Source organism: Chrysemys picta, chromosome 14 (assembly GCF_011386835.1).
Source record: "Chrysemys picta bellii isolate R12L10 chromosome 14, ASM1138683v2, whole genome shotgun sequence".
In the NCBI taxonomy this organism is placed as follows: domain Eukaryota; kingdom Metazoa; phylum Chordata; order Testudines; family Emydidae; genus Chrysemys; species Chrysemys picta.
This window is the reverse complement of record NC_088804.1, coordinates 32,549,545-32,574,540: the sequence shown is the minus strand read 5'-3', so window position 1 is coordinate 32,574,540 and position 24,996 is coordinate 32,549,545. Positions and strand designations below refer to the sequence as shown.

Below are 24,996 nucleotides of genomic sequence, written 5' to 3'. Positions count from 1 at the left end.
CATTTGATAAATATTTATTTATAAAACAAATATGTATCAGGGCTACAAGAACTACCTCCAGTTGCTCTTCCTGGCACTGAGGGCTGCTGCTGTACAGGGTTGTCAGGCAGCCTTTCTGTGCCCCCTCTGGAGACTCACTCTGCTGGATCGGAGCCAGGCAGGAGTGACAAGAAGAAGTGGCGGCAGTTGGTGAGATCGTAGTTGGTGAAGAGCATCATACTGGCCTCAGGCTCTCCCACCCATTCAGCCCCCGATCAGAAATCCCCCCCAAAGCTCCCCCACCAAGCCAGCCTAGTACCCACCCATCCAGCTTTTACACACACAGCCTCCAACCCCGCTACAGTACCTCAGCAATTACCATCAGCCAATTCAACACCCAGTCACACCCCAGCATTCTGACAGCAGGTACCCAGCAACCCCAGGTACCCCACTGCTCTGTCAGCAGATCAGCACTCTTCAGGCACTGCACCAAAACCAACAGCTTTCCCAGCCACTCCTGCCAGTTGGCTAGGTCCCTCCTAACCTGCACAGGCATACACAGCTGTGCGCCCTGTAGCAGGCAGTGCCTGCTGCCCAGGGGAGCTTCGGTATTAGGTGACATCTTCCTCGTTCCCCTTTCCTGACACCAATCCTACTCTGGGGATCCCGCATCCTCTCTCTTTCCTCTGCTCCCTTTCGGTCTCTTTCTTTCTTTCATCCTCTGCCTCCCACAATGCAGCATGTGCTTATACCGTTAGCCTTATTAATATAGGCGGAAGTTGCACGTGTGCACTGAGTAAAAATCTACATCTGCATTTGCGACTCATGTTTTGCTAATTAAATAAGCACAGCAATGTTCACTATCCACATTATAAAACTTTCTCCAAAAGCCAATACATTCGCTTTCCTTCCCTGTAAACATACTATTTTGAGCACTGCAATTATCAGCTATATTGTAATTTAAAACTGAACTTCTGTTTAAGTATGTGTGATTATTAGACTAGGAGTCAATTGCGGATAGCACATAGATATAAATGCAGCTAATAACTCTTACTGTAATGATTAATCAATTTATGAATACATTATTTAAACTAATAGTTCAGGTCGAATATCTTAAACAAGTTACTGAGTACATCAACCAATTCAAATACCAGCTACCAAATCAATAGCAAACTGTAAGTAAACTCTGGGGAATAGGTATGCTTCCATAATAAACTGTGAATTTTAGAAGTGTTCCTATATGGAGAAAGATTGCCACATCAAAAATAATTTTGTTAGGTTAATATTTGGCAAAATATTTAGATTTTGGCAAAATATAATTGAAGTACAAGAAATGTATCATACTTAAGGGACTGTAGTTTTTAAATTTTCATTATTTAAGGGACACTATCATATTTTCCTTTTAAACTGATTGATACTTTAATAAAAAAAATCCAGCTTCCCAACCTTTCAATAATATGTCCTGGATTCAATATATGTATTATGTAAAATACATTTTAAAAATGTATTTCTGATCCCCGGTTGATGTTTATAATGGTCTTTTCAGCAAGAGAGAAATTGACTACACAGGGGAAACAGTTGAACTGACTGTAAACAAAGTATTATCAAAAATACAAATTAAATAAGGAGAAAACATATTTTATTTTTCATTAACTATTCCAGTTGTAGAAACCTTATGTGTTATTTGTGATGCCAGTAGGCATATCATTTTCAGAAGGAATGTGCTTTCTTAGTTGACAGTTGAAAGTGATTAAAATGTTTTAGGCCTCAATAGAAGAAACGTTTATGTTTGAAATCAATGGGATTATCCATCTGCATAAAGTTAAGCATATGTGTGAGTGTTTGAAAGAGCGATGCTTAAATTAGCAATCTGTAACAATACAACATTGGAAACCTACTCCTGATCTAATGGGAGTCAAGGGCAAAACTCCCACTAACTTCTTTACTATCCAATAAAAACACTTCTTTAAAACAATGGCTATTATCTAAATAAAATAAAATACAACATATATATATATAAACCTCCATACTGCAAACTGGGACATTAGGTTACACACTCTACCGTAAGAAACTAGGTAAAATGGGCAACTCTGCATTGGTAACTGCCATGAAAAGGTCTCTGCACTTCATTTAGTGCATACTTTTTATCTCAACGCATAACTTTACTCATTCAAACTAGGATTTTTAATTAAAGTGAATGTACTAAATAAACCAAGAGTCCTCCACCCATCCTGATGCTAAAGGTGTGTTTTATCTCAGTTTCAAGTGATACTGCAGTTTAAAAATTAATTAGTAGCTTGCAAGAACAGCCACACATTATTGAATAAGTAACAGCATTTAAGTGAAACAGATGAAATATTGGTAAGCAATGCAGACCACAGTATAAGTATGTGAGGAGGGTCATAGGTTAATCCCTATTGATTTTCCAAGTATGCGTACAGCACCGCTGGGAAAGGCCAGTTCTGTTGGCAATCAGCTAGCACAAATACATTATAAATCTTACTGTCCACCTACACTGATCAGTGTCACTTACTTCCTCCACTAAAGATCATTAGGAAACTACAGCAAATCCACTGACATAGGAATGAATCTTAAAATATTCCTTTTTAAGGTATTGTTTTAGATCACATGTATTTTGCTTTAAATAAAACAGAAGTAAATTTCAAAGAGCAATATCCTGAGTTTCCATAATTTTAATATCCTATTTGTAATACCAGCTCAAAGTAATAATCCTCTGGAAAAGTACTGGACGCAGAAAAAAGAAAAAGAGAATGAAATGATAGACAAGTCACCCTCATATGTACCTTACAAAGCCATGCAAACACTTCGAATACTTTGGGTTCATTACTTGTTTCTTATCTAGTTGCCAGCAAAAATAAAAACGTGCAGGGGATTTCTCCCTCAGCTCTGTGGAAATTCACTAGTGGTTTATTTACATTAGCTAGTCTATTGCTATTGAAAGGGTCAATCTGGCCACCCTTACTAACTGTTTACTTGTGTGAGTGGGCCCACTGATGTCAACAGGGCAACTTGTGTAAATAAGGACTGCTTGAGTGAGTAAGGATTGCAGATCAGGCCCATACAGTAATACTATTTCATGATACAAGGAGGGTCATTCTAAAATTAGCTTTATTAAACAAAATGGACTCAAGGAGATTTTATGGAAAATCTTCAAGAGCTTGAATGCTTCATTATGGAAATCCAACTTTTTTGAGCAAATGCCAGTGGAAACACTTGTGTTCCCATATTTCTTAAGAGCCATTCAATTATCCATCTAAGCAGTCTCATCCTGTAGGCTTCTGAGCATTCTCAACTCCTAGTGATATCCACAGGAGCTCAGTACCACAGATAAAGTGATCAGTATTCAAAGCCCCAGAGCCTTAAAACTCCATGTGTCCTGCAGGTAGAGAGAGTCTCTCATTTTAAACAAGAATAGGGAAAAAGAATTTCGATGCCATATCAACCACCTCTGCCAACAATGCCAGCCTCAACACAGTTTGTCCACATCTCCTACAACCATCTCTTCATTTTCCTTCCATTCTGCTCCATTCCTGAGCTGTTCCACAAGTCCACTAAGCTGTCTGTGTTGAGACCTTTCTCCCAAAATGTACTTTTTCCCTGACTCCTGTGTTGCCAACCCTCACAATTTTTTCATGGTATTAGGTGTTTTTCTTACAGCCTGAGCTTCAAGAGGCATGTGACTATGTCAAAATCTCCGGTTTTTATTTAAGTTTCATGGTTGCAAGGGAAAAGCTTGAAAAAGTGACCAAAATACACCCTAAAGGCTCAGTAACCAAAACGAAAAAGAAATCCAATGCACATTTTTTTTAACTCATGGTTTTTAGGCCAATCTCATGATTTTTTTAATACTTGTGGTTGGGAGTACTATATTAGTTAACTAATTATAGTAAGGCTTAGAGGCCACTTGGGAACAATCTAATGGGAAAAAAGTATTATCAAAAATACATCAAGACTTGGCCAATCACCACCTTTTCCATATTCCTTGTAACCCTTTCCTCTACTATTGATCTATAAATCTTTTGATACTATAAACTCGTTGGGTAGAGATCATGCCTTCCTGTTTATTCCACCTAGCAAGTTTTGGTTGCAACTGGTAGAAAATAAATTATTAGTAATTATAATACTCTATAAGCTCTTTGGGACAGGTAACAAAGTTCAACTATGATTCCCCTCCCTCCCCTGAAGCCATGCTACAAGCAACTTCCATTGGGTGGAGCAACTTCCAGGGATCCTGGAGTGAGATAATAATCATTAATAAAATTAGGGCTGTATTAGCTTTTCCCAGGAACTTCCACGGGACTCGAGGAGGAACAACACACTTCCATTCCCAGACCTGCCTAATCCATCCCTGGCCCACCTTATTTCTCTCTCTCTCCTCTCCCCACCCCGTCACCACCAAGCACAGACCTCAAATTATATGGTGTGGTCTTCACAGGATTCTGGGAGCGGGGTTGGAGGGCCATGGAGGGACCTGAACACCCAATCTGATGTGCGGTAGTGGAGATCCATGTGTGGAGAGGTCTTCTATGCAGAGATCTAGCTAGTACAATTTGGCCATTAACAACAGTTATTTAACGGATTTTGTATAATTTTTGCACAGCGTAGATCTCTACTGTCATTAAAAAGAACTATCCAAATCAGCAAAGTTTAGCCCTTCAGAAATGTGGCTATATTCTCTAAAATCTTAAATCTATCATTTTTATTCTTGTTCAAAGTAGCTCCAAGAAACAACAACTGCCAATATGTGTGGTTTTACAGCCACATGTTCTTATTTTCTAAGTGTTTCTCTCTCCTTTGTAGCTGTGTGAAAGACTCAGACAAACAGGGGGGGAAACTGATCCCTGTGCCCAAAGGGAGCCCTACTGATGCCAATGGAGTTCCAAATGACCACAGAGGTATTCCCTCAGGAAGCTTATTGCAGGATCAGGAGTGACCAGAAGTGACCAGACAGCAAGTGTGAAAAATCGGGACGGGGGTTGGGTGTAATAGGCATCTATATAAGATAAAGTCCCAAATATCGGGACTGTCCTTATAAAATCGGGACATCTGTTCGTCCTAATCTGGAGTGACTGACTGCAGTGGAAACTGACTATACACACAGTAAAAACAAAGGTTTCTTTCCTCTGCTTCAGTTATAATCATTTTGGGTGTTGCATGTAACAATAGTATGCAAAACATTTTCAGACAGAAGTGATTGTTTTTAAAGCTTATACAGGAGTCTTACAGTAAATATACGAGATAAACCAGTGAAACTGAGTTCTATAAAATTCAGATTCACTAAAACTCTGTTGTTAGTGAAGTGGAATTTAAACTCTTTCAGTGTAAAGTGAGCAAACTGGAAACCCAGTTAAACTAATTATCCTTCTATAGGGAAAAAGTTCTAAAAAAAATAAAAAAAGTACTTTCACTGAGGAGTGAGTTTGCGCAACTGATGATTCTAAATCTAGTTACATCAAATATATTACTGGCTAACACATGCAATTCACCACCAAAAAAGTGGTGGATTTGGCAGTTCTATTTGCAGAAAATGGAAAAGCATCTCCATATTTTTTCCCTACAGATTTGGAACGCTCCTGGGCATAACTTGTACAGTATTGGAAATCCAGTTTGAAGTCCCTTTCAATACAGCATGTGTCTGCAGAAAGAAGCTTACAAAATGAGTTCAGTATTTCCATTTAAAAATATCATTTAAGGGAATTTTAAACTGTCTAAAAAGATGGATACACTTTGTTTGTTTTCTACATTAATGAGCTATAAAAAGAATGGAATAGGTCATAAATACAGTATTTTTGCAACAGCCTTTACTAAAAATGCTACTACTTGCGTTTATCATTTATATCTTCATGCAACCTCAAAATTGATTACACTTTAAACCATACATAACTGGCTGTGTTTTTCATTTTGAGCCATTCTACAAACATTTTTATAACTCCATTAATACATTCCATATTTTGTGTTCTTATTGATTATGAATATTTCCTTAAAGGATTTTATTGCTTTTAAAGTAACAAATGTTAGGAATTATAAAAAATAGAAAAACCTATTGCATCTTTTATATTTTTCCTTCCCATGATAATTCTAATACATAAATTGTTAGCAGAAATATTTACGGAATATCATTTTTTCATATTTTAAACTCTGAAGTAATAAAATGGAAATCACTACTAATACAAGATATTGTAGATACAGATTTTTCAGATCAAATATCTAATCTGTTTAACTGTATCCATCCTCATTTCAACCTACAATTAAGAAATTAAAATACCAAAGGATTATCCTCATACAACATGATGGTTTTACATCAAGTATATATTATCTTTCCTAATTACCACTGCATTTTGTAGGCTAGAATATGATTTATATTTAGGATATGATTTTGCTATTAATTATCAAATTGAAAAAATAAAATCTTGCATTATAAATTCTCTCTTGGAAATTAGTTTTATTATTTTTTCCATAATCCTATCACACAAGCAATAAGTGCATTGCAGCATGAACACTTTAATTTTTCCAGTTAGTTTTGAGCAAGCCCAGAGGTGAGGTTTAATAAGGATCAATGGCACTTTATCTGGGACAGGGCCACTTCACAGCATGCAAATTACACAGTAACACTTAAAAAAAAAGAAATAGATTTAATTAAAAAAAAGTAGAACCACAGGCTCTGGAAATTCAATTAAAGGATTTATGCAAAGGTTTGCTAGGTTTTTATATGCAGTTACTGCTTATATAATGAGCTTTTCATATTAAAAATCAATAGGTAATCTAGAGTAGACGATCATCCCCTTAAATACATTTTTGAAATCAATTTGAAAAATAGTCCATCAACTGCTGTGACTACTCTTGCTGCTTCGATTAGGCTAAGAGCAATATTTAGATTGTAAGACGTGCTATGGAATATCTATGCCTGGATTTTGCTTTCAAGTGTTCTTATACTTTTGAGTGCCCAAGATAATCATACAGTAATTCAAGATTGTGTACAATGGATAAATTTATTCAATTACCACACACATTCTGAAATATGACAAAATCCTAGGCATCTAATGGCACAATCTGACAATAGTTTGAACAGTTACATGAAAAACCCTTTTCTCCGTAGATCTTTGCTACCTCACTCCTTGGCCTATTGTCTTGCAGCTACTTAGCATTCTGAGACAAATATTTCTGTTGATAACTTCTTGAAGTCTTCAACTACAGAAGCAATTAGCCTACAACTCTGTCTGAAGTGCAACTTTCACACATCATGAATTAAAAATGGATCAAGCCCTGCGTCCTTCAGGTTTAATCTAATTTGCCAAGAAGCTGCAGTGATATAGGACCATTATGTGAAAGTCCAAACTTCCTGGTTAATATTCATCACCTATCACAAATTCACTGCTCATGTGAGCAGGTGCAGCACCTTTAAAATTAATGGAGTTGGGCACATTACATCAGTGCTTGGTTTGCCTCAATGTATCCCATTACAGAAGGTTTGTAAGTGTACCGAGAGTAACATTATAAAGTGGTCACTCAATCATTCCTTTTTCAAGACAACAAAGTGAAGCAATGACAGCTATCAAATATTAAGAATCCCAGGGACTCAGTCTTAGCACAAGCTACTAAAGTTGCTATCACAACGTGACTGTCCATATGACAATTTGGGGAGTAAAGAGAAGACTTTTCTATTTGCAAAAATAGAATATTCACAACATCTGTTTTAACAGACACATTCAATGGTCTTTCCGGTTCATAATCCAGTTAGTTAACTATACATTTTTCTCATTGATTGTAAGCTCTTTGGGACTGGGGCCATTTCTTTATTACATGCTTGTAGGATGCCAAGGCACAATGGGGTTGGGGGCTGTAGATGCTTCTACATTATAAATAATTATAATAATAATGAAATGCACAGTAAACCCCTTCTGCTCCCTCCACCCACCAAAAAAAAAAAAATCATAGTATTCTAGGTGTTTGCTTGATAGGAAGGAAGAAGGTTTTGTTTTTCTTACATACGAAAGGGAATCTAAAACAGCCAATCGGTGCCTAACAAAATATATATTAGTTCATTATTTTAATTCAGCACCCCAAGGGGAAATATTCCTTTTTCAAGGGATAGCAGAGGGTTGAGGAATAGTACTGGAATACAACTTCTGTGCATGAAAAATAACAAAATGACAATTGAGAGGGAACTGGATTAGATAAAATTCCTTCTCTCTCTGTAATACGTTCTGCCAAGCAATGCATTTCAGTTCTTCCTACATCTATGAAAGCAACCAAATTATAGGAGGGTATAATCAGCAATGATCTTAAAAGCTAAATAATAATCAGCTTTCAGTTAAAATCACAAAAACTTCAACAACAAAGTTATGCTCTTTGGGAGAGTAAATTTAAGAATAGAAAATGAGCAGTACCTATGTAGTAAAAATATTCTTAACATAAGTTTGAACAATGTCAATGTTAGAAATTTCTGCAACACTATTCCAATCTACATATCTATAAAACAAATCATTGCAGAGTATTTTTTTTAAATTGAGACCCAGCTCAAATATGAAAAGAATATATTTATTGTCATTTCACTTTCTCCCTATTAATTCTTTGAAATCTCACTGCAAACATTGTCTTAAATATCTTACTTTATTGGACTCAGATTATTTCTTAAAAGACAAATATTTACCTATTCTCATTGCAAGACAAGATTATATGGACAAATGCTACTTATTTTAGATGGGTAAAAAACAAACATGTCAATGAACAGCAGCTTTTATTTTCATTGTTCTTTCCCTACTAACTGAGTTGTTCATGCACACCATATTTTCCAACACCTTTTCATTTTAAACAACACAGTTTAAGTACATGAAGGGATCAAAGAGTTTCAGATGAATCTGAAAACTTATAGCAAGGGTAACAAGGGTCCTTAGTTTTTAATGACAGAAGCATATGCTCTCAACTTTCTAAACTGCATCCAACTGAGCTATTTATCAAGGCCTGAAACTTTTTCATTATTTAAAGCACTACGACAGCTTTCCACTTGATGCCTTGGAAGTACACAATAATAGAGACTCTGTAGTCATTAATTATGATATCAGCTGGTTGATGAAGTTTGTACTGGCTGCTTGGTGATTTCATTTTTAATTGCAGCAGGTGGTGTGGAAAAAGTGATATACTGATACACATAGTCACCTCAATAGTATTTTCTGTTTTATGGATATGTAGGTGCTCCTGAAATTTTTGAAAATCCCTTCTGTTCTGTTCCCCACTTTCATTTAGTAACTGCAAAGAAAAATGCGTATACAGTACATGTAGAAAGTAAGATGCTGAGACATAAAACGTTCAAAGAAACAGTGTCCTTGATTTTTTCCCTCTCAAAATATTTTCTTTTTCTTTTTAGAGATGGGGCGGGGGCGTTTCCCCTCTGTGAAGAAGAATGTAACTGATATTGTATTTAAGGTCTCCAAAAAGTAGCTGTGATAAACAACAAATCTTGGAGACACATACTGCATAATTGATTTCTTCGGGCACATCTAGAGAGCCTGATTTTTAGATTTACCTGCATTGGTGGATAAATAATAATTGAACTTTACAAAAAATGCAAATTAAGACATTAAGGCCAGCTAAGAGAAAAGCCAGTATCCAAATTAAAATTACACAAAATTTTAGGACTATTCTAAAAATGAATGTGCAGGCTTTATTCTAAAGGAATAATATGTTTTTACTACTTTGGGGTTTGAGCTCTGCACTAAAATCTCTATTAATTTAATAACACATATGCAGGTAGATGTTTACAGTCCAAAAGAAGCAACATTGGCAATAACAAAAGGGTTACAAAAATATCACATACAGCATTCTTTAATGTATTGATTTATTATTTCAGTGTTTTGAAGGCTCTGTTGTATATTGTTGACTAGTGTATATTGTGCTTCTGATACGGTCTACTTTACAAAGATGCATTTTCCTGCTCAATAACATTTTAAATTCATTAACCCCTAATTTAACAGATTAGAGAACTATTATACAAGGTTTTGCTGCATAGGTTTAACATGAGATTGATAGGTAATAAAAACTGGTGTTTCCTAATGGCCATAGACATCTGTCTTCTACATAAATCAGCAAACTCCCTTAAGAATCTCTTGTATCCAAGTCATAGATCAATTGTGCTCAAGTCTCATTACAACACTCATTCTCTCTCCTTTATAATAAGGCCACAGTACCTTAGCTCATAACTACATTACATGTAATTAATACAACTGTGACGTAAATGGATGCAGTGTTAAAATGTAGGTCTCTGGAGAGAACAGGATATGACAGGAACTAGCTGCACTGTCATGCATGGGATGCCATGACTAGGCGAAATTTTAGCCATCTTTCTTACCTAGGATACAGATTCTTTACTCTGTGTAACTCACAAACTTCAGCACAAGGAGAGGATGCTAACTGTCTAACTTCATTCAACTACCTATCAGTGCCCTGCTACCATATCATACTAGTGGCATTAATAGAGGGAGTAGAGGCTGGATGTCCCTTTCTTCTTCTCTAAGGAAACATGATTGTAGACTTTGAAATGTTCTGAAATATTTTGAAATGTCAAAGTAGAGTAACTTCCACCAATTTGGCGCCATTTTGCAGATGTGAAAAATGCATCTAACTTGGAAGGGGAAGTGGTAGCAGGAAAGGAGAGAGCAGCTGAACAAAACAAAGGCATTTTAGGGAGAAAGTGTCCTGAAGTGGTACATTTGGCCAACAGCAAACAAACAAGATAAAGCAGTTCCCCCACAAACATATCATGCTCCCAGTTGGTCATTACAACTCCCCATTAATTGTAATGGGGAGTTGTGCTGGCAAAACAATAGCATGATATAACCCACATGCTTTAACTTATGTTTCCCCTGAGGTAGACATCATCAACAAGCCCAGGGGGAAAATCAGGCCCAGAATAAAAGGGCATAACTTCCAGGGAGCTCAGTATTAAACTTGCTTCCAGCAGGGCCTACTCCAGGCCCCAATCGGCTCTCACTTATACTATTGTAAATCCAGATTCAGCATGGTCTACTGTAAGGGAAACCATAATTTGGCTGTGTGTATTTGTGCAGAAGTAAGTTGCAGGGGATTTTTCTCTGTGTGACTGCCCACCTCTTCCTAATGAGGATGTTCATCACCTTGCAGGATTGGGCCCATACACAGGTCACAATGTTGATGTTCAGCACATCCTAGGATTTAATCCCAATCTAGTTCACAGTACAACACAAACAATAATAATTAAAAGGAAATTAAAAAGCAAAAAAAAAAATGGAACTAAGATGACTAATGCCAAGCATAACAGCTTAGTTGTCTTGCTTTCAAGATGCTCCCTTTTTGCCTTTCTTTTGTTTACATTTTAATTAATTGTCTTATGGTCAAGAACCTTGTCCACACCTTCAAGTATGTACTATGCAAATGCAATGTAATCCAATGGCACTATACAAATAAAACAACAAATAAAATGATCTAATTAGTGTTAGTAAGAATTATACATATAAATCTCCACACATAAGATACACTATTTTTTTATTAAGTTTCTTTTTTTTTTTAAATAGGGCAGTCAAGAAAAAGCATCACACATAAAATCAGTGCCACCGTCTAGATCCTTATAAAAAAAGCTAGTATTCTATCTTTTTTCTAAAATGTACTTAATGTTCCTACAAAGACAGCAGAATTAATGAAGATTGTATTAGGTTCTGAAGGATGAATAGCCTCCGCTGCAAGATGTTCACTCTACAAATACAAGAATTATGAACTGTTAGTATCTATATTGTTTGTTTGTTTTTAAAACCACCAAACTCCGAAAGACATGCTGATAAGCTTACAGTACTTTTAACACACTATTTCTGTTGACACTCAGGTTATGAACATAGATGTAGACATTTGTCTGTACTATGAGTGCCACAAAATCACAAGATTGTGATGCAAACCCTCAGGGACATTTATTCCCCCCATTTCAACAACGGGTAATTGAGCCTCTAAATCACGCACAAAGATTACATCCATAAAATAGTTAAGTACTTGTACCATTAATACGTTTATATTGCACAATTTGTTTTAAATCTATGTGTATGAAAAAATATTGTACAAGACAAACTACTGTGTACTGAGCTTCAAAATTCAGAATGTTGCTGCTCATGCTAGCAAGGTAAATGGTATGACATAAACAAAGTCATACACAAACTGAATACATGTTGCCATTTCAATGACAAGGCTTCCCAAAAGCAATACCAATGGTGATCTTACGGTTCATCTATTTAGCATTAAACTAGACTCCCGTGCAAGTGTGTCACTGAGTATGCATCAGTGCATAAAGCTTTGACACACATAACATAGTTAAAATATATAAACAGTACTTCATCATGCCAACATGTCTCTAGCAGTGACTGAAAGCAAGAGCTACCAAGTGCATTATTGGTTTTGAAGAACGACAATATCCCTGACAACTTTAGCAAGGTTAGGCATTTTTCAGAGTTATAGAAAGCACAAGGCATACCTTTTTCAACAAAATGTTCATGGAAAGCCAATTGTTTACCTAAACATGACATTTTTCTTTACATAAAAGGCCCTGCAACCTGCTTGAAGAAACCTGCAAGGTGGTCCAGCAATAATCAAGGGGCACACCACATGTTTTTCACCCAAACCTTTCTCCTTTGGATGTGGGGGGAAGAAAGGAAGGGAGTGCTTCTCAAACACACTGCCTCTCCTTTATCCTGGAAATGTCTTCTGGGGAACAGGCAGGCCCCCTGCCACACATCAAACAGTTCATCCGCACTACTAAAATCTATTTTAAAAATGTAAAGCAGTGTAAAGAGCCCTAGACTACATTGTTCAGTAACTAGGGAAACCCCAGGGACCAATGAAGCAAACTGAAGATGCATCTCTCACTTATTCAGACAACAGGGACAAGAACTGATTCCTGGGAGACAGCCTGCCTGTCTCCCAGAACATCCTTCTGTCGTTGAGACTCCATTGGCACATATTACTCATAGCAGAGGAAATGGCTATCTGGCATCCCTTGAAGATCCCAGGAGATTCCCTTTCCCTCAAATAAGGCTTGAAATACTGTAAGTCAGGGGGCGTTAAGGAAGTGTATGTAGGGGTAATATGGATTTTTTGGGGTATGGGGGAGAAAGAAATTCAGGGATTTTTTTTCAACTGCAATTTTTCGACCAAAAGTTGGAGGAATTACCCAAAAGGTTCACAAAGATTTTGTCACCTCTCCTTATGACAAAGACTCTTTCTTAATCATTCACCATAATTTGATAGATTTGGAAATCTATGTAGATACTTGTGTGGCCCTCATCACCATAATATCTAAGAGCATCACCATTACTAATGTATACATTAATATAGTTCAAAGATACTGAAATATTTGGACACTGGTGGGTAAATCTGGCCAGGCTTTGATTACTTAGTTAGCTTAATGTATGAAACTATCACAGAGATAACTTGCACCTAAAGTTCTCAAGTACTTTATTAGAAACGTAAGTATCAACATAACAGAATTTGCAAGCACTGTTACAGAGTTGTATTTTCATTCTCTTCTTTAAAGTGCCCGGAAGAAAGAACAAGACAGCCTGATTAACTGATTAACAAATATAGATAGAGAGCTCACATTTCTGTACTTCGGTAGAAAACTAAGGGTTTCAGTTTAGAGATGTCGATTTCAAGCTTTTATCAGCACTAATTTCAACAAAAAAAATTCGTAAAATTCAGAACAGAGGGAAAACAGACCTTAATTAAGCAAAGCGTTATCTCTTTCTACTAGAATGAAAGCAACGTTACAGTTATATTTTTACCAAGATTTTTCTCCACTTAATGAAGACATTATCCATGAGTTTTCAAAGTCACTTTACAAAAGAGCATTCAAGAGACATTAAAGTCAGCTTAAACTAAAAAGTCTTTTTGAAGTCAATAAACAATAAAAAGTACAATGAAAGACAGCCTTTGATCTCTTCTTAGTCTAAAGTCTTTAATTTCTGTTTTAATCTGCTAGATGCATTAAGTCTTCTATTCAAATACTTTTCACCTGCAGAGTACAGTAAGCTTGCCTTGATTATTATTTTTACAGTACTAATGTACAGCTCTCATTAACATGGATGGGTGTCATCTGGCAAAAAAAAAAGTTTTAAAATGATTTTCTATTCTATTCTCTTTGAAAATTAAAAAGGGGGGAGAAAAGACAACGGAATCTTTGGCTTTGAAATTCATGACAAGATCAAAGACTATAATGCACATAGATTTTTCAAAGAATAAATTATTAACAATATGGACAAACACATAACTGGTCAATAGCATGGTCAAGAAATGATGAAGTTAGAACATCTGCCTATGACTAATTACAATTAATCTGACTTTATTGCTTGCAAAAAATACCGAGTTACTCACTACATTTTAGGAAAAGCTTTTATTACCCCACAGTGTATTTGCAAAATCACCAAGTGTCTTAATCAGATTTTTGGTGCTCAGGATACCAAATTGATAGCATTGAAGACGGAAGGGATCTATTTATCCTCCCATTCTGTGGCTGCAGCAGGCCCCAGATTTGAATGGTGAAGTATGAAATCAGTATGAATAAGAAGTGTGGTCCTTCTGGATTAGAGAAGTCCACAGAGGATGACAGCCACCACTGCATGCTGTGCAGCCTAGCTCACCAAAGCTCTTTGCATGTGCCCAAGGAGAAGAGGTCAACCAAGAAGGAGTTGGGGACACTATGCAGATCCACAGACCATCCACAAGGGGCATCATAGGGCAGGGACTGCGGCCTCCTATCTTCTTATGCTGTGCACATCATCATTTTACCTGAGTGTCTTTAGAGATCCAGGCACAGCCACAAAGCACCCAGAGGATTGTGTGCAGAGGTAGAGTGTAATACTATCATTTTTCTTTTTTCTTAATCTGCCTCCTGCTATCCAAATAATTGTCATAATATCTCAACATAGCTCCCCCAAACTTATTCATTTTCAAAACCACTCAATGCTTAGTTCCTCTTTTGCTGAGATTGCCAATGAGGATTTCAACCAGTGCTTTCCCCGCCCCCCGAGATAGTGATTTTTGCAATGTGGACGTCTGTCCAGAGAGAACTGGACAAAGAACACTAACTCATTTCACATGGACCACTGCAGAGTCCATAGATAACAGTCTTCATTTGCTAAGGTCTGAAGCAGGATTTGAATGGGGACTTAGAGGTGGCATACTGTATCCTGTTGAGGTAGGAATTTTTATCATTTTGCACACACAAATATGGTTTCATTTAGATTTAATGAAAATAGACTTCTAAAGAACAGGTCTTCTTTGAATAAGAAAATATATTTACTAGAATTCAAAAAGGCCATGTAGGAAGTTTAAGCAAGGCCTGTTTCTGACATGATAAGCAGCAAGACTAAAATTTTCACATTGCTTATGACAGACCTACTTGCTAAAAAGAATCAGACAGACAGAGTACTTTACTAGGTTCAGACTAGCCTTTTATTGATTTGGATGCGCTCTGAATCACATCATCTAATCTACAATAAGCCATTTACTGAGTTTCCCAGTGCAATGATCTATGGGCTAAAAGGCTTAGATTATAGTCACATTGTAGACTTTTTTGATGAAATGGTAGATCCGTAGAGAATAATACTATAATAAGATTGCATGGGACACAAGTGTCATTATTAGAAAATTAGAAAGGTTAGTTTACTGTTTTAAATCCTTTCACTGATCATTTAAAAACATAGTGTCCTTTTCTGAAGACTAATGGAGGACATGTATTTAACAGCAAGTCTAGATGATAGTCCATTGGTGTCAAGTTCCAGGAAGTTCAAGGGCTCAATCAACGGACAATATTTATAATTTGCAAAAACAAAAACTGTGATTCACCCAACTATCTGTAAGGTAGCTGTACAGACAGTAAGGTGTTCTGGTTCGATCATTACACAGAGAGAGACAACCACAGCTGTTTCAGCAATGCAAATAGAATCCAAGAGATTAACATTCCCCATTCTCTTCTCTCTGTTTTGCTGCTCAGCCTGACAGAGTTTCATCTGTTCTGGACTGCTAGGTACAGAAGCCAGTGGGAATAGCTGATATTTAATTTATATTTTTATGAAACACACCCTTCATAATAGATTCTGCACCATCAAGTTGTGCATATAGCTCAACTCTAACTGGGTGAACCTATTGCTGTTGTCCTCCCCCCATTCCACCTTTTGTCTAATTCTTTTTCATGCAATTTGTCTGACATTACGTTGTAACGTCTCTTTGGGACAGAGACTTTGTCTTCTATGTACAAAGCCTAACACAAGAGGCCCAGATCCTGACTAGACCTTTTTGACAACATTGTAATACATATAAGTAAATATTTAGTCTACTTTCGCATTTTCCACTCAAGTGATCTCCTCCTTTCCAATTGCTCTTCCCATCTCTCCCTAACTTCTCCAAATGGTAGATGATGATACAACCAGTGGACCAAATTTGGTGATGAATCCTGGTCAAGTGCCACCTGAGGCACATTGTGCATACACTAAAAAGAAGTGACAATAACACCTTATAAATATATTTTCTATCAAAAAGCCACACTGTGAGATTTTTAAAGTCATGGCTCATCTTTTATCACACAAAATTAAAGTTAAGAGATGCCACTGCCATCAGCCAAAGCCATACAAACCCAAAGCCACACATCTGATTCGTGTTGTTCTTTATTAATTTGGTGATGAATACATGCATGAGATTTTCTTCCTCATGCTTTAGTACTAATTTTGGTACAAAAAGATAACTCTTAAATTCCAGGCAATTTATGCCACAATTAATTGCTTCCATGCATCATCAAACTTTAATTCAACTCAAGATTTTATTTTTCTCTCTAAGAGCAGTTGTTTTGGGGTAACTTAGATACAAAAGCTTTCATTGTGCAGTGTGATAGTAATTGTCAAAGAACCAAATATCTCATCTTAGCAAAGACAAATAAAACAAAAATTCAGTGAGTTTCCTGGTAAATAAAAATAAAAGCCACTGCCATTTAACGAAGTGAAAATCAAAGCATATTTATGAAATTACTGCATTTATAGTGTTATGGCAAATGTTACTGCATCATTTCTGAAGAAGACTGACAGGGTTACATGCTCAAGTAAATATACTAAAGACATAATAATGTCACTTTAAAGCAACACCAGTTTTGATGTTCTTGTATTTTTGTTGCACTGTGACTATTAAGATGCATTGCCTCATTTCTTGGAAATGAAAAAGGGAAATGTAACTAGTTCAAGCTACCATGTAACTTTACAACAACTGACAGTAACTATAATATACGCCAGTTTGTATTAAGATGTTATTGCACCTTTCCAGTTCTAATCGCCAATTATGACTCTATTAGTCCTACTTGGCAGTTCATCTGCTCCTGCATCAGCTAAGGGGGACTTGGAGACGGACCTCTGATCTTCATGTTTCCGCTTCAGTGAGTGCTCAGCACAGCGGCTGTCATCTTGAGACATTGAGGAGGTAAGGCATTGCCTTTTCTAAGATAACTACACCTGACCTTACAACAATTTACTAAGGAAATACCTGCCTAATGGCAGTGGGAGTGCAGTTTCTTTTACACTCACAACAGCACTGCAAATTAGAGACAACAGGATAAATCTATGACCAGCTCACTAGACACTTCATTAAATCACTGTTCCCTTGCCTTGTAGAGCACTAATAGAATCACAGCCCTCGTTAGCTACTGAATAAAAGATCAATCACACACTTTGAGAGCTTTTGCTACCAGCTTCCAGAGGAAACATGGGGGGAAAAAAGACATATTTAGGATCATCAGTAAGATTCTGAATGGCCTCACTGCAAGTTGGTTAAATTACCTTTTCCACAACTGACTCTGACTGTAATGCTCAGAGGAACTTGTTAAGTCTGCTTTCAAAAGCTGCTCTTTAATATATGACTACCAAGCCCTGGTCAAAAGTTCATAACGTGCATATGTAAAAAGGTACTAAATTGCCTAAGGGCTAAAACCAGAGGAGTTTAATTGCAACAAAATGCTGAAAATGGTCTGTTGAGGGTCCTTCTATTGGGATACTGCTGGCACTAGCTGATTGAAGTACAGAACATAAAAGCCTTATAACAATATTTCCTTAAATGCAATTGAAACTGCTAGCAGTTGCTAGTGCATATATACTGTGACTGAAGAACACTGATCCTCCTCTAAAATAAATAAAGAATTAAGAACTCCTACAATTCATAATTCAACACAATGTGGATAAAAAGAAGAATTCAACAACAATAAATATATGTCCAATGGTGTAGGTCAAATTGTGTAGACAATACATAGTTACAGTAGGAATGTAGGTACATAAGCAAGCACTTTTAAACTAGTGCCTGATAAAACCCATTACAATTAAAGCTGGAGAACAGTTTGCATCTGTCCCTATTTTCCCATGCTCAGAATTTTCAAAAACAACCATCTAAGGGACTAAACATTTCCTTGGGTGGCCTGGGCCTGAGTAAGTTTTGATTTATTTAGTAGTTTGAGAAAAGTCCCTTTCGTCATTTCTGAATTCAGCAAGGATAGAAAAATACACATTTTTTTAAAAAATCAAACCCTATTTCCTTTTTATATTGTTTTGTTTTTAACATAGAACAGCAGCAGAAATGGCTAACATCTGAAATGTGGCTAGGAATGATACAGTCCTCATTAAGATCTAATACACTTGCTGGCTCAAAGAAAAATAGTTTTGATTTAAACAAAAATTATGAGCATTTTAATCACTGTATACAGAGCATACAGGCTAGATTATTTTTTTCTTCTACGTATACGTTCATATTTAAAATGCATTGCTTACATAACTAACAGTTGAACCTACAATAGTTTCCTGATTATAAACTTTCGTACTTTCAAAATTATCAATTCTCTTCAAATTTGACTTGTTTTGTAGATCTTATTAAGACTTACAAGTCAAGCCAGATTTGGAGAAATTTAGCCCAATATCTATTGTTAAGAACATTCCTCCCCCATAATCAATTTATTCAAAACTACATCAGACAAGAACATGGGGAAGGGGAATCTTTTCTTTCTAGGGAGTGGTAGATTCTCCCTCATTAGAATTCTTTAAATCAAGACTCAATGTCTTTCTAAAAGATAGCACAAACAGAAATGGGCTTGGTGCAGAAGATACTGTATTACATGTGTAATACAGGAGGCCAGACTAGATGATCATAATTATCCCTTTTGGTCTTAAAAATCTATGATGTGTTCTAGCTTTGATCTGTTCTAAAATGAGTTGAGATGGTCCTATGATTTACTTACTTTAAACACCAATCATCTTAAAACTGCCAAACTGATCTTCATGTTTGGCTTCATTGTTAAGTCTTGTTGAGATCTACAAAACAAGCCAAGTTTTAAGAAAAACGGTTTACTACTTTTAAAACATGTTGTAAATTGGCAAAGTGAATCCTAAACTGAGACAACTAACTGAGGCTGTCCTGAATCTCATCCCTCCTGCACAGCTGCTGTCTTATAGCCTCTCCTTTGTCTTTCCATTCAGTCTTTCCATTTGTGTGGGGTGTTTTTGTTTTTTTGCTGGTTTGTTTACTTTCACAGTTTAAACCTATAAGAGACCTCAAGCAGCTTACATGGCTCTAAAGCCTAGGATAGGTTTAAAGGTGCCTTATATCAGTAAAAGGTCTTATATCTTTTAATCCGTTTAAGATGGTCAGGTGCTTTAGATTAGTCTTAGCTTTTATAACTAAGCTAGAATTCTGGAAGACAACAAAGGGATAGAGGGCTGGACAAGGGGTGAGACAATAATTTGTTTTAATTCTCTGTTTGTAAGAGAATATATATACAGAAGTACAGAAGTATGCACTTATTACGAATAGGTACTAGGCAACTTTTAGTCAACTGGTAACTATGAAGACGTCAAGTGTGCTGGCCATTAATAACAGACAGGAATCAGTTTTCATTTTCCTAGTGGAACTAGTACGTTAAGACAAATGGGAACAAGTATTATACATTTTTCCCCCTCTTCCCTTCTACCAGCACAGTATTTGAGTTACTCACCAACATTCATGATTTATCCTTTCCTTGTGGGTAAGGAAGTATTTTCCCCATTGTAAAGATGGTGAGCTGAGGCGAAATAGACTAAGCAACTTGGGCAACATGAGAACTCTCCCCACCCCAGATAGGAGAACTTAGCACAGATCTCCTGATTCCCAGTCCACAGCCTTTACGAAAATTATATGGACAACAGATGCCCAGAAAGAAGTAGCATGACTGACTGACCAAGTATCTTGCAATGTTTGGCATATGGTGCTGTAAAGACACTTAGCTGAATATTATTTATTATTATCATTATCTGAAATACATTGACTTTATCAGATACATCTGTTCTGTTGTAATTTCCATATTGATAAGTATAGAGCGCATACACAAAAACTATAATACTGGATGTACCAGTTCAAGGAAGGGGTTTACACTAAATGGAAGAGGTGGACTTTTGTTTGTTTGTTTTTTTAAGTTTGGTACTCACACTTAAGTACCAAATCACTGTACGAGCAAATCAGGTGTTGGTATGTGCAAATGGCTAAATATCTAAATATCTGACCCTAAATATCTAAATATATTAATGAGATTGAGATCATACATGAAAGTTTGAGACCTGATTATACAGCTAGAGGAAATTACCCTTCCAATAACAAATGGCATAATTTTCAACTTCTATTAGTCTAAAAAGTGCTTCACGTTTCACCATTGGATGTCTCAGATGAAGTCCAATGAGGAGGAATCAAAATCCAAAACATTGTTGTAAATAAGCCATCTTCCAATGAAGTATAGCAGGAAAGTTCACACCTAACAGCCCAGGCAGACTTGCATAAAATTTCATGAAGACAAAGCTCAAAACCTTATGCTCAGATAGGGAAAATTGCAATCCCAGTGACATATGGCACGATCTTCACTTCTTTGTTGCTGCGAAGGAATTTATGACTGATCAAAGATTTAGAATTAGCAAATTGCATCGTATGACTTGGTTTTAAGCCAAACAGCTTTGGTGAATTTAAGGCAATAGATACAGTACAGTATCAGGAGTGTTTGACCAGATGAAGGTCAACTTTTTTGCCTAACATACTTGTGAACGGATAGCAATCTCCATCTTAAATATCTTAAGTATAGCCCCTGGAAGTAGTACTTCCAGGAGAATTCCATTTTTAGAAGTATCCGTTCTTAAAGATAGTATTTCTGGAAGTGCTATAAAACACAGAGGTCCACAACTCTGTTAAACGAACCCTGCACATCCAAGATAAGTAGGTTCTGGTTTTCTAGATAAATAATTCTTTATATACATTAAAATGACTTTACTTTTAAATAAAATATAGCAAAGCTGGATCATACATCTATCTCATTTTAATGTGATGCTTTTGCAATTAATTTAATTCCTCATATACTGTATATAGATTTTTTGACATGCACAGAGGATTCTGCTATATCAATATTGGTATTAAATAACTGCAAAAAAATGTTGTCACTAGAATAATGGATGGAATTCGACTGTGCTGTTTATATTTATTGTCATGCTACTTGTCAAGAAAAGATTGATGCTACCATTCTAAAAATTCCTAGAAACAGCAAAATAAAATGGTCAGGAAATCCCAATGGCTTGAGTCTTATAATTCTCAAACTGAAATTTTAGCAGGTAGGAAAATCTATGGTGACCCTGATTATACTATATGCTTATTATTTTCACATTAATCTGAATAAATAATAGATTGGATTATTGTGTACTTTTATATTGAACAAAGCATGATCAATTCAGCAATATTTATTCACATTTCCTCCTGAATCAAATAAAAGATTGAGTAGATTCAACCATTTCCCTGTGCATTCTAAATAATCTGAGATCATGCCATCCAACACCCTTTATAAATAAGGAACTATCTTTTAAAGTTGGCAAAACAGATTAGGTGTGATTTTGAGTTGGGGGGGGGGGAACAGAACAAATCTTCCTCTATTCTTTAAAAATATTCTAAGCTGTGCTGACATTTAAAAAAAATGCTTTTCCAGATGTGACAATTCTGGTATATGTTAAACCAGGGGTTGGCAACGTTCGGCACGCGGCTCGCCAGGGTAAGCACCCTAGTGGGCCGGGCCAGTTTATTTTCCTGCTGACATGGCAGGTTCGGTCGATCGCGGCCCCCACTCACCGCGGTTCGACGTCCCGGTCCAATGGGGGCGGCAGGAAGCGGCACAGGCCGAGGGATGTGCTGGCCGCGGCTTCCCCGCCGCCCCCATTGGCCCGGGACGGCGAACCGCGGTGAGTGGGGGCCGTGATCAGCCGAACCTGCCGCGGCAGCAGGTAAATAAACTGGCCCGGCCCGCTAGGGTGCTTACCCTGGTGAGCCTTGTGCTGAACGTTGCCGACCCCTGTGTTAAACAATGTCAAAAAGGATATTCTTATATTTTAGAGATAAAGATACTACAATAAATTACAAGTCTCTCATATCTGACAAAAGACAAGATAGTTATTTCCAGTTTGAGGGGGACTGATTGTCTATCCTGCATACAGGGAGAGAAAGACCTCTAAATGAATGGGAATCTGTGCTGGTTAAGGGAGCAGGTCAGGAACAGAAAGGGTGGAGGACACATCATTGCTGACACAGATGCTAATGTTAAAATGAAAAGAAAAGTAAAGAAAAGATCATTTAGGCTTCATTTACTGTTCTGTGAGAGACAACCACAGACTTTGGAGGGGGAGACAGGGACAGTAGAAGCTAGGAGGAAGCTGGAGCAGAGTGGTAGGTCCCAGGGTTAAAGTGGGCCAGAATACCATCGGATTTGAGCCATTAAGTAAACCTCACAGCCACTCACTCCCTGACAGAATGAAAAACTCAGGCCAAGAGGATTACCAAATTACAAAATATCCAGAGGGAAAACAAACCAGATCTCCTAATTAGGTTCTTTTCACAGGGCCATTTCCCTCTATGTGGGAATCTAGCTCACTCTCCAGGCTAGCAAAGAACATAATCTTTTCGCCCCACACTAGCCACGCAGGGTTAATATAGGCAAGAGAGGCCAATTAGCCATAGGCTGCCTCAGCAGCGCTAGGATGCAATGAAGCTTAACTGGGGATGAAGCTCGTCGGGTAGAAAAAGGTGTAGCTTCTCTAAAGCCTGGGAGCTGGCCACAGACGGGCTGCAGTGAAGAAGTCACAGTCCCTGATACAAGTGGGGAGAGGAGGAGCCTGTAATAGGAGTGTAGGAAGCAGTCCAGGGAAGTAGCAGTAAGAGAGAATAGATCTGAACTGCTGGTTCGAGGCCCTGGGTTGGAACCCAGCGTGGAGGATGAGACAAGCCACTGTGGGTGGCACCATACATATGGAGACTGCCTGAGACTGTGTAGCAAGAGACTCTGGCGAGACCCTGGAAGGGGAGGATGATTGTGACTTGGCTAGAGGATTACCCTGAAGGAGAGGTGCTGCAGCTCCTGACCAGTGAGAAAGGGGCCACAAAATGAGTGACTTGAGGCAAAGGGCTGGGCAACCACCAGATGGTGCATCGACAGCAGTGAGCTAATTCTCCAGGTGAGCCACAAGGAGGTGCCACTGAACAGTGAGTAGCAAGCATCTGATTACACTTTAGAAGACAGCAAAATTACCACACATGCAAGGAACACTGACATCAGTAAAGAAAAACTGGCACATTCCCTCACGTTTTTATCCAGAAGAGAGATACCACCAATTGCATAACTCTGGGAAGGAGGAGACAACAAGAGAGGAAAACACTACTGATATCACAACTTGATATCTGACAACTTCCAAAGACCTATATATATAAAAAATACACACACACACACACACACACACACACACACACACACACACTTACATTCTTTTAATCACTGTCTTCCAAAAAAAGTTTTCAGGAATGTTAATTTAGTTATGTGGTTATCATGTCAAGGGAAAGCCAACATGACAATAAATTACATGTCATATGCAAAAAACAAACAAACAGATAAATCACTTTTTCAGAAAAATAGATGTATTGCATTCACCTATGCAGGAATATTAAAATAAAATAAAAATGTTCCCAGGTTTTTAATATTATATATATATATAAAGAATACTAAGAAAACATTTTATAGCCCTCTGCATTTGATATACTGCAACAAAAATTTGGGAGGGGGGGGGGAAATACTGCAAATATCCTTTTTTTTTTAATGATTTAGCTCTAAAAGAAGCAACTTTCTAGTTCAGATTACTTGGATACTCTTACTGTTTACCCTTCCTGCTTTTTTTCTAAAGTCAGAAGAGATTTCTCCCAGAACTTCAAATAAATAAGATATCCAGCTGCACAAACACTATACTTTCTGTTAGATTACTCTGGCTTCTTAAGGAATATTTGACTTTCTCAGAATGTAAATGATTAAAGGGAACCCATCATGTGAAACTGATTGGGGAAATGTTTAAAGTGGTATGGCACCTCTACAAATATGGTATAAAGAGAAATAAAAAGACCACAGTATGGTAAAGCATCTCAGGTATCCAAGGAGGCCTAGGGGAAATATTAATGTCACTAAATAAAACACCTTCCATTTAGGAAATAGTCTTTAAATTACAATTCTATATAGAAAACTAAGCTGTATTTTTTTTAAATATATGCTACCTAACATACAGTAAATGTGGCCAATGAGATTTCCTGCACATCTGTCAATTCATAAAGAGCATCTTGGAAAAAAGCAGTTAAACCATGTTGTACAATACATAAATGTATACAGTTCTGTAGGCCATACCTCATTAACTGAAACAGCATAAACATGGTTTATTATGCAACTCCACAGTGCTTTTTTAAAATGGGATGCATGTTATTGGCCTTTGCAAGGCAAATACACAGATGGTGAACTTTGTCCAAATACATGGCTCTTTGTGGATCAGCAACTCGATATGCCAAAGGGCTCTGTGGCAGTCCAGATACCACCAGGTAGGCAACTTTCAAAATTACAGGACATAGGCCAAAAAGCAGATGCAAATATGGTTTTAAAGG

The 24,996-nt window shown here is 37.1% G+C and overlaps 1 protein-coding gene across 8 annotated transcripts in view; it reads right to left on the bottom strand.

Annotated features, from left to right (window-relative positions):
• The window catches only part of WWOX (WW domain containing oxidoreductase), a 674,139-nt gene that overhangs the window by 441,579 nt on the left and 207,564 nt on the right, over positions 1-24,996 (bottom strand). Inside the window, exon 9 of one of the 8 annotated variants that reach the window (XM_065567635.1) lies at positions 19,271-19,343. The exons of 6 other annotated variants lie outside the window; for them this stretch is intronic. In XM_065567635.1, coding sequence (XP_065423707.1) covers positions 19,272-19,343 — 72 coding nt within the window. In that variant the 3' untranslated portion in view covers position 19,271. Of the gene's footprint in view, positions 1-5,113; positions 11,725-19,270; positions 19,344-24,996 lie in introns of those variants that run through there. One more of the 8 variants, XM_065567634.1, reaches the window with a different exon arrangement.